The sequence below is a fragment of the Styela clava genome, chromosome 11 (genome assembly GCF_964204865.1).
Source record: "Styela clava chromosome 11, kaStyClav1.hap1.2, whole genome shotgun sequence".
Taxonomy (NCBI): domain Eukaryota; kingdom Metazoa; phylum Chordata; class Ascidiacea; order Stolidobranchia; family Styelidae; genus Styela; species Styela clava.
The window spans coordinates 11,869,669-11,888,470 of NC_135260.1; the positions used below are offsets into that span (position 1 = coordinate 11,869,669).

Sequence of the window (18,802 nt, forward strand, 5' to 3'; positions counted from 1 at the left end):
ATCAGTATGATGCGTTTCATTTTTGAAATCAATTGGTAAATTCTCCTTTAATAATGAGATGTAGAGAATAAAATTATGAATTTAACTATTCAATATTTTCTGACTGTGTTAAAATGATTAAAACCACAGCTAGAGACAGATATCTATATATGGAATATACATACAATATATACGGTACTCTAAAAAGTCAAGAGCACTATAAACTAAATAATGAGTACAAAAGTAGTTTTTAATATCCAGAAAAGACTGAGCTATCCTGATAGGCTACTACTTCAACACTTATCAAGCTCTATATACGAAAGAAAACAACTCACGCTGGGTTGTTAAAATAAATAAACCATTAATATTCAATGTGTGTGTTAATGCACACAATGGGGAGGAAGGGTAAATAAGGGATGACTGATGACAAAATCAGAAGTTAAAACAGAATCATTAGAAGCAGAACTCTGTCAACTAATTGGTCACAAGACATTGACATATCATCATGAAATATAAGACATAAATGATAGTGAAACCTACAAAAAATCAATATAATTTTGCTATGTCATTAGCTTGTATTTAATAATCTTTCAATGTGTTTTATTATCATTAGCTTTGTTCTAGCTATTCCTAAGATAAATATGAAAATCCTATACTTTTCAATACATTGTACTAATAAAACACTTTGAATAAAAATACTCTATATAATTTACAGAACAGAACATTCCAAATACAGAACAAAAAGTTAAACTTAATATGGGAATTGTTTTGTTAAATCAATTGAATAGTCATAATGTATATGATAAAATATGCTTAATATTTTTATTATTCATCATTCAAAAACTAAAAAGACCTTGTGTACCATATTTGAGTGAATCAGTTAACAATAATTCCAACTTTTCATAAGATGGAAATGTATAAGTAACCGAATTTATTCACAACACTTATGTCTTATATAGTCAAGCAAGAATAGCGATTATACTGGTATATTGTACCATCACTTAGAAGCTAATTAATTATTTAATATGAATATGTTGAGTTCATCTTTTGCTTTGAAAGAAAACACGATCGTGCATAAATAAATTGGAATACTCAACAATTCTGCGTTCAGCCACCTTGTGTAGACAAAATATCCGCAAGCGAACGAACATTTGATGGTACAATACCTACAATTTACAAAAAGCATGGTTTATATGGTATCCCGAATAACAAACCATACTGCTGTGGAAACTTCATAATCCTCTCTGGAGGCAAATAGCATGTCAGTACTGTTCGAAATGTATTGATTATATGATCCTAAATTCTATGTGTAGATCTTGATGTCTTTCTTCTTCTGACCTACTACTAAATTTATAGCACAGCTTAAACTGCAAAAGTTGGGTATCGTACAAGCTTTCTAACCACCAAATACACGTTTTGCCTCACATTTGGAATGCGACAAACATCATTAGATGTTACAAGTGTTGTTAAGAACCAAGTTAAGCACTTGTTACTATGGAAACCAGACTTCGAGTGCTTCGATGGTCAGTGATGATGACAGCATTTTTAATACAAAAATTATAATATTATGCGTACCGTACCGGTACCGTATGGCGGTATACCGGTACCGTAAAACCGGCTAACTTCGGATGATTTCACTATATTTTGAACAATATCTCCGCCGCATGTTGTTCAACTGAAGCCAAATTTGGAATATAATACATTGTGGCTATTCTCGTCTTGATAAAGTCGGTTCCATATCCATCAAAGCCTTTTTTCATTGAAATTATTGTCTTTATTCGTCTATTCTAAAATTATCTAACTTCGGATGGCCACTTTTCTCTTTGCGTCAACTCGTCGTGAGAGAGAAATGTCTGCGTAAGCAATGACGCGTGACAACGTCGCCGAATAGACCTTACGCCGCCACGACCTGTCTTGCGTGTTGCATACTGACGTTTGTACGTGACGTTACTACGTGACGTTACTCTTGCCGCTTCGCGAAGCTTAACTATTTATTCTTGTGTCCTTTATTATAACTCGTATATATTTCACTAACTACTCTTAATTTATTGCAAAATGCTAGTTCGTTCTTTTATGATCGTTTATTTTCAATGCAAGAAAAGGATTAACAAAACAAAAAAACAAAACGGAAGAATTGAAAGTACCTAACACCGATCGTAAACAGACATATCTAATCATTATGATCGTATAGATACATGTTTCAGGCCTAACGTATTACCAATTGCTACGGTATCTATCGGTGTCGGAGGAAGTATGCAAAAACAAAAATCGACAAATTTCATATGCATTAAGCGTATGCATACCCATATTTTTAAATAAACAACATATGACTGAGACGATAGTGATTTGTAGGATTTAGTGACTAGGATCATGGATAAGCATAATTTTCAAATTTTACAAAACTGGGCGCCGCGATGTCTGGCGTTCAAATGTCGCAGCGAGTAACGCACGAGCTACGCAAAGTGACGTCGGCTACGAAGAGAGAGAAAGGGATTTGCGTCGTTGACGTCACGCTGTACGTAATCATCAAAACGTCGATATTTTGATGTAATTTTTAAATCAAAATAATCGATTTCACCCGAATCTCGTACGACACCTTGTGATCACTGTATTTTTTTGTATACATTGTGTACGCTCTCTAGCGCTTGGCGGTGATTTGACGAAGGTAGCGTCTGTAGAAGTCACGATTTGAGCCGCTCGAAAAAACGGTGTCATTTTTTTGGTAAAATATGATTTTTTGAATGATAAAAAATCAAATCGAGCGATTTGAGGCTACAGCAGATTCAAATATGTAAGGCCTTACTATAGAAACCGACAGAAGCGCAATGCGACGAAATTTAGTTGAGATATGAATGATTGAAAATTTCATCCGAAGTTACAAGGCATCCGAAGTTAGCCGGTTTTACGGTAATATGTTAAGTAGTATTGAAAATAAAACAAAACGTGGATTTACGTGACTTTCGTACACGCTATTTCGCAGAATTACAAACACAACTGCAATTACACAAAGCAGTTATTAAATTTACTGACTTTTGCTAGCAGAAAGTCATTTAGATTGTATTAGTATAGCTTCACAAATTCCATATTTAATCTTCGTCTAATCAAAGTACAAATACTCTAAAATTAGGTAGAAAATCAGTACTAATCCTCAAAGGTGTTATTTTGACTCGAAGCGTTTTTGTCCACATAATATAGGATTATGTTCATGACCAGATTGAGGTTTACGAAAATTAATTAAACTCAAACCTTATATATGTATATCTATAGAACAGTCAAAACATGTTCAAATAAATAGGTGTAATTATTCGATCACCAGTAGCTCCAAGATAGTTACTGTACCGCATCTGGAATTACTCCTGGCTGTTCGGTATAACTTTAACAACACATTCAACACATAAATTTAGGCGATCCAGAAGTATATACCATTATGGAGGTAACTAATTTTGTTCGCTTGTGTAAATGGAGGGAAGCCAGTGGGCACTCAGCACTAGAAACCTTCGCTAACACAAAAAGTCCCCGAACTCGTAATAGAACTAAAATAAGGAAAATCGGAATAAAATTATGGCCCAACCCTAACCTGGTACACATACTACGGGAGTACCTAAATTTAGTACAGTCAGGATATAGTATGAACACGAGACAACACTTGTCTCAGCACAATTGGCGAAGGACAATATGATTAGGCAACATCCTAACCATTACCTCTTCAAATGAATTATTAACAACTGTAGGAATAACTCTAATTCTGTATAAACATTCATTCGCTCTAAGCAAGTACTTTTTCAAAAACGTAAAACGATGAAGTAAATTTTTGGGTTATGATTGAGACTAGAAAATCGCAAAAAAATGAATAGAAATGTTCTAATTATAAATTATATGCGTGATGTTCATTCTACTCACTTATTGAACGTAAGTTTCAACGAAATCTTAATAACATACTATACCTTCTGAAGGAATTTTTCGTACTGCCCATGCGTTAGTATTGTACTATGCTATTCAGAGCGCGGGACGAGAGCTCTATCCGCAATATCGCACTTAGATTTTCAAATTATACCTCAAACAAACTGCACTTGTAGCGCCAACACACTCTTTTAGCAGGCGACAAATGGTACACCAAGAAAACGTTGCTTTTCTACAATCTTCGTATCTGAACACACATACAATTTCATTTTCCAACGAACATTTTCGTTATCCAATGTCGTGCTGATTTTTATCAATATATACAATATAGCTATTTCCCAATTCTATACAAGTTTCGTGCTAATTTTATTCTTTCACCTATTCAATAACTCCATGGTAAAATTCCACCTATCTTTCACAATGGCAGAACGATGTAATTATAAAGCACTGGTAAGCCCTACCCGCGTGCTGCACAAAGGAGGAAGAATTATAGAAGTCAAACATTGCTCCCCTGTGTGTAAATACATTTTATGATACTGTATTAGGTGAGTAAACATTGATAACGCAAGTTATCAAATTTTAAGCACTAAAATAACACATCACAAGTTTTCATGTAAGGTCCTTGGAAAAATCATGCTTTCAAAAGAGCATGTGAATCCATTACACATAAATTGGTTAATCATTGTCTAATTTGATACTGATACTTGACTGAGTGACGCAATTCGTCATACATTTTGAAAATAGACAAATAAAAACTTTTGTCACGATAGCACCGCCATAAAAAAATAATTGCAAATTATACAAGCTCGAGTATGATCCATATATACTGAGTCTGTAACCCAGGTGCGCTATATTTATGACTCTTACTTGATAAAAATTAGTTTGGGCATAACGTTGCAGGTAAACGGGTTTGTTTCGAACTTTTTCGGACGACGATTTGAAAAATTCAAACTAAAAATAAAACGAATTCTTTATTTCGATAGGATCAAATTTCATTCTTTTATTATATCTCTACTAAAATGGCAAATAAAAGATACGCGATCTATTGCACGAAGTATAAAGTTTATTTAAACAGTGCATTGCTGATGTTTACTTTCTACTCGGCGGCCTAGACAAAAAATACTTAGCAACAATTCCCGTGCTCATTTGTATTGTTGTCTACATAGTGACGCAATTTCTGGTTAATTAACAACAAGGACACACCTGAGAATGTCTTCTCACTTATGTCTGCGATTCTTGATTCAATATGTCTGTTATTCATTGAAAACCTAAATTTTACTTAATAATATAGCACAATGTACACAATACATACATATATATATAAATATATAGCAACAATATATCACGTTCTTTTTAATTTTCGGTGTGTTGCGTAGCTGTTTTTATTTGATGAATCTGGTTGACAAAGTTGAACCTAAACATTAGTATTTTAGCTGCTAAAACTACTGGGCGGCGGTTGGATTGAGACTCAATTATTCGACGATAACATTTGGAATGAATGAAGCGTCATAGATATAAGACAGGGATGGCGAACCACTGCGTTTTATTCGTGACCCGCCAAGACACGAATAAGTTTAAAAAAAATGCTAACCTATAAACATTGATGAAACCGGCCCTATATGAATCTAACAATAGCTAAAATATTATAATGTACCGTCAGGGCTGCGATCGCTAAAAATATTCAAATTAATTTCTGGACAGGTAAGGTAATTATCAAAACCCCTAATCTCGTACGCGTTAATCAGCTATTGACTCTGACATCGTTTATGACATAACAATGCAACTGATATGTTCATTTCTCGCAACGTCTTGTCTCTTTTGGAAATGCTTCTGCAGACTGTCTTAGGGGTTGTGGAATTCCCTCCCGAACTCTTTGGAACCGTAAAATAATTTGCCGCATCATCCTAAACGTTTTTGGTAATTCATATGTGTGTTTTCTTACACTAATTTAATATATTCGAGTGCCATAATGAGTCCCTGATAGAAATGCCGCATAAGTAAAGCCCAAAACGCCAACAGAAGCTTATAAGATTTGTTTCAGAAGTTTCTTAATGATAAAAGCCTTGAATAAATATCTGTGACCCACCCACTTCTGTTCCGCGATAAAAATATAATTTTTGACCCATTCATTGAAAAAGGTCCGCCATCCCTGATATAAGAAGTGGCAAGATAGATAGATATAACAAGGGGAAGTGGCTTTCCTGTAGATGACATCGACCCATTTCCAAAATCCCAACGATAATTTATGCAGGTGAAGCACGCGCGCATGTTTGAAACTTTTGATGAATTTTTAGGTAATTTCGTCCCTTTGTCATCGAACACATCCCCGTATCACACATAATAGTAATAACAATTGGATAACCGTTTACCCGGATGATACTGAATGGGAAAATGTAGCTTTGCTTAAATATAATTTGCCTTCGAATATTCAGAAAGTGGTTCCGTACAGATGGCCGGTCAAATAACTAAGTACATAAATATATGTTTCGATAATAGCAAAATATCTAACACGCCCTAAATTAGAAAAAAAAAATGGATTGGGAGCCCTCTGTGTAGCACTATCTATTGCACATGGTGAGAATAAAAATATATACCTAAAACGATTCGACCAAAAATATTTTTTGTATGCCAGAAAAACACTCCAGAAATCAAACCTTTCAAACATTTATTAACAATGAAATCGTATATATATATATATTTTATTTTTTCATAAATGATGATAACAAAGTTACTGTCATTTGATCTGCATCTATGCTTGATGAGTGCGGAATTGTTGTATAGCTTCCCTTCTTTTCTCTGGTTGAACGCATACCCGCCTAGATATAAAAAATAAATTAGTAATAAATGGTAGTTTTTCAAATATTTACTATAATTTGTTAGCGACCATTAAAATTATCCATACGTGATCATTGGCATTACGTTTATGATATTTGCGCAGTGGCGTTTTAAGACGGTGTCAGCAGAGGAAGAAGTTTCACAATAAGCTAGCGAGGGAAAATTCACCAAGACTAAATGAGAGTTTGTGTTTACTAAATTTAGCCACAATGTTTAAAACTTAGGATAAAGTGAAAGTTTGTACAGACGAAACCTCGGCCAACAGTGTCAACACTGTGTACTGGGAGTGAGTACGAGAGTGTTATACAAACGCACTATTACGTCCAAGATGTCAACAGAAAAAAAATTAAATATCGAAATTACATTTCCTAGAAGAACTTTTTTCTAAAAAACTCAAGAAGTGCATTCAGAAAGGCTGTATTCCATCAAAGCACAGCTTCCGCCTTTTGTTGCATTCTGGGGTCGACTAATCATGCGGTTAAACACACAATATTTGTCGCCTGCTGGCCGGCACGTTAACAAAGTTAGGCTCTACGCGGTAACCGCTAGGCTAGACAATCGCACCCATTATCGTGATTCGTACATCGAGATATTAAATACCAAGGATAAGCAGCAAAATCGTATTTGGGGGGGGGGGGGGGTCATGATAGATTCACTTTCGACCGTACCTCATTCGACGATCTGACAACATGATATTTGAAAATTGTTCTTCCGGTTCCTATCAATCCTATGATAAAAACCACAATTCCGATTATTCCTACAAGTACATTGGTCGTTCCGATAACAAATCCCACAACGATGAGAGCCGTTCCTGAAATTAAGAAGTTAAATCTGTATTCATATCTCAGGGAGGTTACCGTACATTTGAACCCATGTGTACATCCGCGGGTTCAATCTATATGCGGGTGCTGAAACCTATGGGTTAGGGTAAGTATGGGTTCAATTATCCATGAAACACAAAAGAAATTCATAGGTGCAATAGTATGCAGGTGCAATCGTCGTGGGTTCAAATGTAATGGAACCATTGGGCAGTATAGGTTCCATTCACAGGATACAATCACATTTGGCTGGTCAAAACATGTGAATATACTGACACTTCAATGCATAAAGCTATTTTAATATTTGCAATTCCTTTACTAACTGGCCCTGGAAAAATATGGATTTAACCAGAATCTCACGTTGAACTTCTAATATTTATAGTCGATTTAGGTATCTCTTATATTTAATGTGTTCTTCGGTACATGATAAGTCTCACTTGCTACACCAGTAGAGTAACATTATATCGCTGCAAATTAGTTACCTGTAATCAAGCAAACGGCGAGTAACGCTAATTCCTGTATTTTTACATAACTTGTATTTGATATTTCGTTTTCAAGAATACTTCGTCGACGTTCTGAAAGCCTATCCTCTTCGTCAATAATAGTCTGTTATAATATATATATATAAGATTACTAACATGATCTGATAAAATATCAATTGGGTCATCTCATTAAAGCAGAGTAATATGCTTAATTTGTCGAAACTAAAAATGATTCAATTAAATGCCAATAGTTTGTTTTTGCAGAACCAAGTCATTTTCCCAGGGCGTATTGACTTCGACTCCAAGTGTGTACTGTGTTCAATCGATATCTGTTTAACTCAAGTCCACTTGCTCTCTCAAGGTGTAAGTAATCGAAGGTAGGCTATAGTTGTATTATATGGAAAGATTCAGTTACATACCCCAGTTTTAGGAGCTACCTGCATTTCAAATGACACATTTTACATCGTAATACTGAAAAAAAGTTCCTACTGTAAGTGGTTTTAAAGAAAATCTGACCGTCATAGGATGTATAGCTGAAACTTTATCACTCGCGTTTGTAAGATCACTACTAGACATCTTATGTCTTCCACCAAGCGCAACTTTGGATCCGTGAACTAGAGACTGAGATCTGGTTGTTCGATGACTGCCTGATGAAATTGATCTTCTAATAGAATGCGAAGAAGTTCTACTAAGTCTTGCGTTCACATTTCCCGTAGTTTGTGGCATGCATTCGTCAAATTTTGTTAAGGATACATGAGAGGGGCGTAATTTCACAGTCTCCACAACACCACTGGAAGCCGATGTTCTCGGTTTATTTTTGTTTGGCGTAGTCACTGCTGGAACACCCCTTGTACCTTCATAAACTTTAGGGCCTTCTTCCTTCATCATTCTTTTTCTTTTTGGGCACGACAAATAAAGACGTTACACAAAATGAAAAACTGGATTTCAATACATAATTTCGGGATACATTGTGACGTCACTATTGACGAATCATTTGGGTTTTCCTGGCAAAATTAAATCTGCATGCTAGTAAAAGGTCATTTTTGTGGAATTTAGGAAACCTGAGCACTGGCAATGTTGTCTAGCACTCTACCTTATCGTAATGGACTTCGCGAATTCTTAAAAACTGAGAAAAAGAAAGATGAGAAAAGTGACGTGAGTTTTAAGAATTGAACATAACATTCATAAGACGTTATTTATTCCAATTAGTGAGATATTTATAGCTATTTCGCGACTATTTTCATATCATACGTCGCCATATTATTTTCTCCAGAAGTATATTAAAGCACGTATCTATCTATATTTTAAAACCTGTAAATTTATTTGTGTTTTGGGGTCGAATCAAATCTTTCATTGACAGTATTGTGCGGTAGTATTACTATTCATGCTATTAAGTAGATAATGAATGAAGTATTGAAAAAAAGTTCCGGAATGGATAAAATAATACAAAGCAGTAATGCTAATGCTCCCCGACGTCCCCGTTAAATATTCGTTCGGAAAGTATCAGCTAGCTTAGGAAATAAATATTTTAGGCCATTTGTCATCCAATTATAAAGTTATTGAGTACCGGTAGCTGGATTTGCAATTGAAAACGGTGGGATAGTAATTTGAACACAAAAGTGTTAAGTTTCGACACCAACTGTACCTAATTTACTAAATTACTTATTTCTTGGAGTTCGAAACCGATTTTTCCGATAAATATGATGTTATAATGCTGGAATGCACGTCCTCATTGAACTGAAATTTACGATCGCGACAGGGTTTCAATGCAGTGGTGGGGAGGGTTCATAATTTAAGTATCCTCGGGTCTTTCTTAAACAAACTGTCGAATAACGGAATTTAAAATGATTCGGTAGTCAAGTCAAGTATTTTATAGCCATGACTCAAATGTAACTATAGTAGAACTTTGTTTGGAATCCGCAATGATATTTTTATTCAGGTAAAACTTCCACCAATAGATGCGTCACATACGTTATTATCAGATAAGAAGCAAAGAAACCCTTTTGTTCTTCCTTCTGCAAATTCTTGGATTAATGCATGGAAAGTAAGTATTATGATTTTGTTTGAAGATCGATATTATGCCATTCGTAGTATTGGATTAATTTGGATAATTGGATAAGTTTTAGTAGCAATGAAATGACGGATTTCTGCTACTCTACAGTCTACAATGACTCGTTCGGCAGGACAAGATTAACGAGAGTTTTGTGATGACTCCCCCCCTCGTTTTTTGTGTACCTAGGTCCATACCAATAGCAATAAATTTTCATCTGACTAATTGCAAAACAAAGTGAAGCTCTCTAAATTACTTTCAGGCTGAAAAAGAAACGCAAAATGAAATCAGAAAAACAGAAAGAAAATGTAAGGTCCACCTCAAACACACATTTTCAACGAGAAGTGCATATTCAACACTGCCAGCAATACGACAAATGTGCAAGAATATAGATATGGAAGAGGTATTTGAAATATTTTATACATTCCGAAATATCGTCCTTCCTAGCTTTCATCATAGCAAAAAAGGGAAAGGAGTAGCCTATATGATCCAACCTTCGACAAGGATTCTGTTGTCTAACAAGCATTAAAAGACTATATAAGAATTGATTCTTGATGAAAGAGTTACAATTAAAGCATTATCTGTCCAAAACATCAAGCTGTATTACCTAAATTTAAAATAAAAATGCTAATATCATGATATCTTCTATCAAGTTTTCACCAAAACCAAAATTTGCTTGCATTGTTATTAGTTTTTAATTTTGCAGGGAAATTTCACATGTATAATTATGAAGGACTTTTACATCTCAAACTTTGTCATTCTCTCTCCAGGCTGCCAGAATGAAAAAAGATTCAGAAAGTGTCTTGAAAACGACAAGAAAGCTACAAGTTCGGCCCGTTGAAAGAGAATTCACACACGATTTCATTCAAAAAAAGAGAAATATTTTTCTGATGGAGTTTGCGTTGCAAACCAAACGACATGAAGTCGAAAAATTCAAAGCTCTTGCTCTAGCTGGCGAGAAAGAGGTTGATTACATTTGTGGTGCTCTTAAAAATGGATCATTTTATTGAACCCATTTTTTCGTGAACCAATCGTATTTCTTCGTATGACTGATTTGGTCGGAAGATCTGAACTAAGAGGGCATTTTAGTATGAACTTTAGTAAGAAATGAGCGGCTTCAAAAACATCTCTTTTGGTTTTACCATATCGCAATCTAATTCATAAATGAAACAAGGTTTATAAATAAAATATAATACCATAAAATTAAAAAAAATTAAATCATTTCCGTATGCGATTGTCAAAATATTGAATAATATATTAAGTTGCATATGTGAATAGTCAACTACCAGTGTTTTATACTTAAAACGATAATGAATTTCGATCTCAAAGAACTCACAAATTGACAAACCATTGAATTGAATCCAAAAAATGTTTTGCGAAGGTTATTCGACAGATGAATAGATTACACGAAGATGCAGTATTATTTGATGACTTTCTAAAAGCTACTGATGATGCTGCAGTTGAAGCAATGAAAATAGCAGAAAGAGAAACAAGATTAAAATTAGAACGAGTGAGTTTATGGTTACTCTCGTCCGCCTTCATCCATCTATTTCTACTGCTACATTTGAAAACTTGAAAACGGCTTTTTTTATTCTACATGCCTGTCATATTATTGCTGGACACAAAATCACCAAAACTACTAGACTAGATCATTCCCTCAACAGTTAGAAATGGAATTATGCTCTAGCTCAGGGGTGGCCAACCTTTCATATACCATGCGCCACGTTTTAAACATAATGTTTCAGATGCGCCGTAAATCTCTTGTATTCCCACGCCTAATGTCCGCTTCTTGTTGAAATTATATAAATTTATAATACACACACATATATACACACGTATATGTAGTTTTTACAATTTACAACTTCACATGAATAGAAATTAAGCAAGGAAAATAATAAATAAAACTGAAAATTTTATTTAAGTACCGCCTTTATGAGACTTTTGCTGCTGTTTTACTTTCGCCAGTTTTTTTTTTCTTGGAGTTAAGTTTGTTACTGAGAGGAGCAGTGCATTCTTCAAATTTAAATCTGTAAGTCTTGACCTCGTTTTGCTTTTAATTAGTTTCACGGCAGAAAATGTTTGTTCACATCTATATGTCGTTGCGAAACAGGCCTTTAGTATCAATATCTACTCTACTCTACCCTCGATTCTAATTGGCCTTTGCTAATCAGGTGTTTGGCCTAGCGTCGCGTGATTTTACTCCAGGCTTCTTCGAGATTAGAACTTGCGTCACAGCAAGCGATTTTACGCTTCGCTTTTGTTGACAACGGTCATTTGAAGTTTGGATGAAAAGGTGGTTTTTTTGGGGATCATTTTCAGCATGTTGTGGGTTGATTTATAATAATTTTTTTAGGCTTGGGCAATTCAACTGGTTGTTCAATGGTTATTGGGAGATATTTGGGAAGTCTGGGCAATGGAAAATCCATGTTTCAAGCTGATAAATGACGATTTTCTATCTTTCCAAAAGTTCTGAACTTTTTACTTCAGTAGGGAAAAAATAGTAAATTTTACTAATTTTTGCTAAAAGTCTAGAATGAATGTCATAAAGTCCGTCCAAAAGCTAACGTCGATAATCGCCTGTTGTTTCTAATTCCAACCAGCCGTAAGTGAGCGACGTGGAGTAAGGAGAATAGATTTTAGGTACAATCAAAAGTCACCATGTAAATCGCAAAAAAACGGCTTGGCGTGGAGAAGCCAAGTGCAATTAACAATTTTGGCATGAAAAGGGTTAAAGATGCAATGCGCCACCTCTAATCATACAATGCGCCACGTTTGGCGCATGCGCCATAGGTTGGTCACCTCTGCTCTAGCTGGAAGGATACTATTACTTTTAAAAGTCTTGCAATATTTCTCATACTGCCTGAGGATTATTTTTTCATGTAAAAATAAATAAACGAATTGCAGGTAGCTGAATTCAAGAAGTGTTCGAGTCGCATGACAGCACTGAAAAGCGAAATATCGAAGAAGGATGAAATACTAACCGAATACTTGAAGTATTGTTTATATTTTACTTTTCCCATATTAATTTCTCTTACAATGAAAAAATATGTAGAATGTAGAATAATTATTGATATTATGTACAGTATATATATCTGAACAATATATATATCAAAACTCGTTGCCACGTTTAGAAAAAAAAATGGAATAACGAAAAAAGAATTTTACAGCTGCAAAATTTTCCTGACGCGAGTCCATGAAAATGCTTTGAGAAAAGATTCATTGCCCATCGGCACAGATGAATGGTCAGCTAGAAGGGAAGCAGAAAGAATCAAGTTGCTTCAAAGTAGAGCTGCATCTCGGAAAAGTACGACAGATAGTAAACAAAAAGACAAATTTTTGAGTAGGAGAAATACTTTCAGGTAAATTGGTATATTTGGATTATTGACTCTTTTTATATCTCCTTCAGACTATTCCAAGCAATGACAATTCATCAGAAAGTCATGCCTGATGAGATGGTCAATTATCCTGCTATGGCCCCTCATCCACGAGTTGCTCAAAAAGAGTGTCTCGAAAATATCAGTGCCTCATACGTGTCACGCAGTTACTTCAAGTGGAGCAATTGTGGCAAGGGGGAACACAACATTTTTTAAACACCGTTCTAAAAACCGTGAATTGATTAGATACCAACAAGTTAATGCGTAAAATGACATTATGACTTCTCGAAGAAAATTCAAATAAATACCCAAGAACGTTTATATCATCCATGCTTCTTTTGTTTTCCGTAGGCGAGCATCCAGAAAAGCTCCGACAGAAGAACGTGCAATTTCTAGAGTAGATAGCAAACAAGCATTTTCAAAGATCATGTTTCCAGAAGAATGGGATCATGATGTTCCATCAGCAAGACAACAGGGAAAAGGAAATAGACGAGCAAATGCAAATGCCGAAGAGCCAAATTCAGCTCCCCGCCCCTCTGGTATTATTTAACACGAAACAACATAAGGCAGATGCTTCAATCAGTTAGTTTTTGTTTTGTGTTTGATTTCACTAACCCGAATGATCTATTTACATTTTATTTGATCCAAATTGGTCTTTATTTGATATATTTCGTATTAATTCCAGTATCACGATACGTCACTTTCTTAACCAGTAATTCTTTACTACTGATGTCATTTCCTACAGTTGATGATGTTCCTGCTGTTTTGCCCTTTGAAAACCCCAAGCAACTTCTTGACATTATTCATGATTTGGAAGAAAAAAATTTGAAATTAATTTACAAATATCAGCAAACTGAGGAAGAGTTGGAAGATATGAAGGTAAGATGTCACTAAGTGGTACAAAAACAGGTAGTATATTCAAGACTTAATAAAGATATCCCTTAGTTTTGGCGGATGGTACTAATAATGAAATATAAACTTATAAATGTCGTGCACCGGAGTCCTTGCAATCTATATCATCATAAATATTCATAACCAGTGGTGAGATTCAAGGGGTTTGCGGGAATGTCGTGATATCAGCGAACCCGTTCTTGTTTTGTGTATTAAACCTCAGACGACCGCAGCAGCAAATGTATTTTTTTTTAAATAGGGAACCCGTTGTTAGTTAGTTCAATACAAAAGAGAAGCCGTTCTCAAGATTTTGAATCTTGTCACTGCGTATAACCTTTAACCGCTCAACAGATTTTACTATTGGATGGCGCTGGCTGTTCTGATACTTTGTTTTTAGGCAAAATTGTTTCCAATTAGTAACTCTATGAGCAGTAACCCCCTTCACCAATATTTACTGTTAAAATTTCTTACTTCCTTATTCAAGATTTGAATTGTAGGCACTAAAATTTATGTTTAGGTTTTTTCCAACCTGAAGTACAAACATGATATATTTTGCACATTGAGTTTGAATATAATGAAAAATTATTTGTTCCTTTATATCGAAGAGATGTTTCAGGTTGAAATGAAAGAATTGTAATTCTTTTTAAATTCATAATTTTTTTTTATTCTATTCAGAATTCCGCACAATCAGTTAAAAAGCGTCTTATTGCCGAAACAAAAGTATTATCTGGACATGTTCGTGATATAAGGGACAATATATCAAATTGTGAAAATAAAGCAAATGAATTAAGCGTTATGTGCACTATTCTGAGTGGGGGCAGCAGAGAGCGAGATTCAAAACAGGCTTTGGCAGAATTGACAGTGAACGTTGCAAAGGTAAAATTGGAAATACCACAAAAATAGCAACAGATTTGAATTCACATTGAAATCATTTACGATTTTTTCTTCTTCGCCATAAATTCACAAGATCGTGATGTATTGAATGCAATGCCTCCTAGTAAAAAGTCAGATAATATGATCGAACAATTACTAAGTCGTTAAACCGATTCGAGTTTGCAGACTATTTGGCATAAAAGAGGGAAGAGGCTCATGTCAAAACTTCAAAGTAACATAGTCGTGGAATGGGTCCCTTTTGTGGTCCCATTGGTTGATCGAAACGTGATTTTATGCCGTGTGTGGTATAGGGAAAATCAGATTGCGATGTTAACTTTATTTCGTTTACTGATGTTTTTACAGTTTTGGAGTTCAATACATGTCTTCTAATAAATATTTTTTGACTACGTTTTGTGGTTGAATTTTCAATCGTTTCTACATATCAAAAAGTGTCTCCTCTACAATAAGCCTAATTATATCACCTCAAGGTCTACAAGTCAGTATTTAGTCAATCGATAGTAACCGTTGATGCACTGGTGATGTTAACTTGTCTTGAATATCAAATGGACGAGTTATTAGAAGAAGTTGATTCTATCCATCCAGATAAAGTACAAGAAGTACAAAAAACAATTGACAAGGTAAATATTGCCTTTAAATATTTCTTTGCACGTTACGATGAATTCCATTTGTTAACAAGGGCGAGATCTAGTGTTTGAAATCTGTCATACTTACATTGTGTGTTGTTATTCATTCGTTTTATTGGCAAGTACTTTCGATGATTCCGTACTTGCGGTACTGGATATTCTATGATGACACGGATATCTTTCAATTGGGTATGAGACCTTCACAGTTTAGTGGTAAACCCAAACATACCACTTCATCAAGTGCAATGCAGGCCGACAATATCATGAAATTATTGCGTGCACCTAAATCACTATATCACACTGAAATACTGTCTTGTGCAAAGAATCGCAGTGGATTCTCCTAAATTAAAGTAAAAAATACAGTATATATTTCATTTTGTGCTGCGCGGGATTCAAATTTAAATAATTAGTCCAATTATTAGGTCAGTCATATATCTGATTTAGACTTACGTTATGGGTTACAAGTTCAAGTACGAGAAAACATTCAAAGGATTTAAATGATGCATGGACATTATTTCCCCTTACCAAACTTGCACTTTTAACTCATGATTTGGTCGGAGTAGGTCACATTATTGTAAGAACTCTTGTTAATCTTGTTGTAATATCACATTATGAGGTGACGTTTGATAGAAAGAGCAAAATAGGTTGAACGTATCAGTGCTTGAAGATCTTCTGTTTTGACTGCAATTTTCTCAGATGTGGTTTCTATCGCTTATTCTTTTGGCGTATTCGGAAACTTTATCTTGAATTGATTAACATCTTACTGCATTATGCATTACAGGAAAGACGAATGCAACTACGCGAGGAAAAGATGGCAATCCAGCGATTAAAACAAGAAGAAAGAGCAAAGAAGGCGACTGAAAGGGCAAATGCAGTCAGTTTCAAACGGACCGGAAGAAGACTTATGTTCAGGTAACATGAAAGGCGCATTATTCAATTCATCACGATATAACAAGAAACCAATACTCAAATATGTGAACATGAAAGCCAAAACAAAGTAGTACTAAATCTTCTACAGTAGACTGCAGTAGACTTCTACGGTAGTCTTCATTATCTAAATCGCGGAGACGCGATCGTCGAACCGCCACGCGGTGAGGAATTTTCAATTTTGATGACGTCACAACATCAAACTTCAATGTGGAAAATGAATACCATCAAAGAGCCCACCGAATTTTTTGAAATGAATAAAAAAAATAGCTTTCAGGCGACAGCTACAGTAAAGTTCCACCGCCGTATCGATTCGCATTGGTACCGGTAAGACCGCAGCTGAGCAGTGAGTACCGCAAGTTGCCGCACTGTTCTACCGCAATGGCATGTTATGTTGGCGCAGTATTCGTAGAAATAAGAAATACGAAAAAATAAAAGTAATAGCCCATTAGCGGCTTCAACCAACTTCAAGTAATGAAAATTTGAAAACCATTAGCCAATTAGTTTTGCAGGGGAGAAAATTTTCTCATCACCAACGATCTTCCTGATGCAATATTCGAAAATGATGATGTTGTCATCCAAATTGATTGATTTTCTTTGAAACAATCATGCTGAGTCACCTATTTTGTAACTCATGGATAGAGCCATTTGCGTTGATTCAAAGACAGTTTTGAAGATAAATCTAAACTTTCGCTTATTATTATTAGCAGTGAAAGACTATACCGCTAATTGTGTGGAGTGGATATGAGTTTTTCGCTTGTCTTCATTGACGCAACCATCCTCTGCACCATTTATCGTTATAAACTTTAATAAATTCTACCTTAAAATGCTTTTCTTATTAACCATTGGATCAATTGCTTTAAAATTCCCAGTAATTAACGATTGTTGTTGACGATAGAAGGCTATTACTTTTTTTATTTCAAAACTTCCTGTAAACTGTGTGGAATTCGTTTCTCTATTTGGCGTTTTGTGTGGTGGCATCATCGAAATTAAAAATTGATGTCAACAAAACTAAAAATTGAAATAATTTCCGCGACCGCACGCAAGATTTGAAAGTCAAAGTCAAAGTTATGATATTATATCAATTATATATATATATATATTCAGATTTATTTATAGATTATTGAATATATCACAGAATGATTTAGCATATACATTATTAAAAATATTGAGTCATATATCGTCTTTTCTAGATCCATCCCGCCGAGGATAAAAGTACAAGAAGAAAGAAAACTGTCCATAAGAACTAAATCGGTTGAGAGTTTTGATTTTTTTTCTCGGGAATAATTTTTCTTTTCAGCAATTTTCTCGATTTTTTATTTACTTTTGATGCAATGAAAAATTGCGTTTATGAGCATATTAATTATTTGAAAAATCAAAGAGTTAAATTGAAATTTAATCTCTGAATCATCTTGTCTTTTGATTCTAATTCGTTATGTTTTTTATACACGAGGCAAAATATTTTTGTTTTACCCAAAGAATGCTATCATGTCGGTGTTTCGAGCCACCCTACTTGTCATTTCACGTTTGAAGAGATTCACGTTCGCACAGCGCCCTGAAATATAATACCTTATGTTACCAGCACTATTTGACAAAGTTTATTTTGCAACAATACTCGGTTCAAACGATCTAATATGGAACCTATCACGTACGGGGTAACCTCAATAGTTGCTGCACGATTAAAAAAGAAAATAATTTTGGTATGCACATGTATGCTGTTGAGGTATATCTAGAAGATAATGGACTAGTTTTTATTAACTGACAGGAACATGGTAACAATATATATGTATACTTTAGGTTAGGAGAAATAAAAAACTTTCGATTCTTGTCTAACTTTTGAATAGTGAATTTCTTTTATCATTGAATAATATTCAGTAATTAAATACCAGTTATTTATCAAGATGGTGCAATATAACACACTCGACGAAAGTTGTTTATTTACACCAAACCTGGTAATAACCGGAACGATTTGTCGAGACGTTGTGGTAAAAATGTTCAATTTTTAGCATAATCTATGTATATTATTCGC

At 34.7% G+C, this 18,802-nt stretch overlaps 2 protein-coding genes across 2 annotated transcripts; one reads left to right on the forward strand and one right to left on the reverse strand.

Annotated features, from left to right (window-relative positions):
- Positions 1-6,542: 6,542 nt before the first annotated feature.
- Positions 6,543-8,918, reverse strand: LOC120348041 (uncharacterized). The gene is made up of 4 exons (XM_039418149.2): positions 8,531-8,918; positions 8,015-8,138; positions 7,383-7,525; positions 6,543-6,695 (listed from the first exon to the last, which is right to left on the reverse strand). The coding sequence occupies exons 1-4, from the start codon at positions 8,900-8,902 to the stop codon at positions 6,579-6,581; spliced, it is 756 nt and encodes a 251-aa protein (XP_039274083.2). The 5' UTR covers positions 8,903-8,918; the 3' UTR covers positions 6,543-6,578.
- A 125-nt stretch (positions 8,919-9,043) lies between these two features.
- LOC120347922 (cilia- and flagella-associated protein 100-like) lies at positions 9,044-18,174 on the forward strand. The gene is made up of 13 exons (XM_039418034.2): positions 9,044-9,169; positions 9,954-10,058; positions 10,327-10,467; positions 10,835-11,029; positions 11,446-11,574; positions 12,969-13,057; positions 13,232-13,423; positions 13,790-13,977; positions 14,184-14,317; positions 15,005-15,205; positions 15,691-15,840; positions 16,628-16,758; positions 17,967-18,174. Exons 1-13 carry the CDS (start codon positions 9,089-9,091, stop codon positions 18,058-18,060), a joined length of 1,830 nt encoding a protein of 609 aa, XP_039273968.2. The 5' UTR covers positions 9,044-9,088; the 3' UTR covers positions 18,061-18,174.
- The last annotated feature ends 628 nt before the right edge of the window (positions 18,175-18,802 follow it).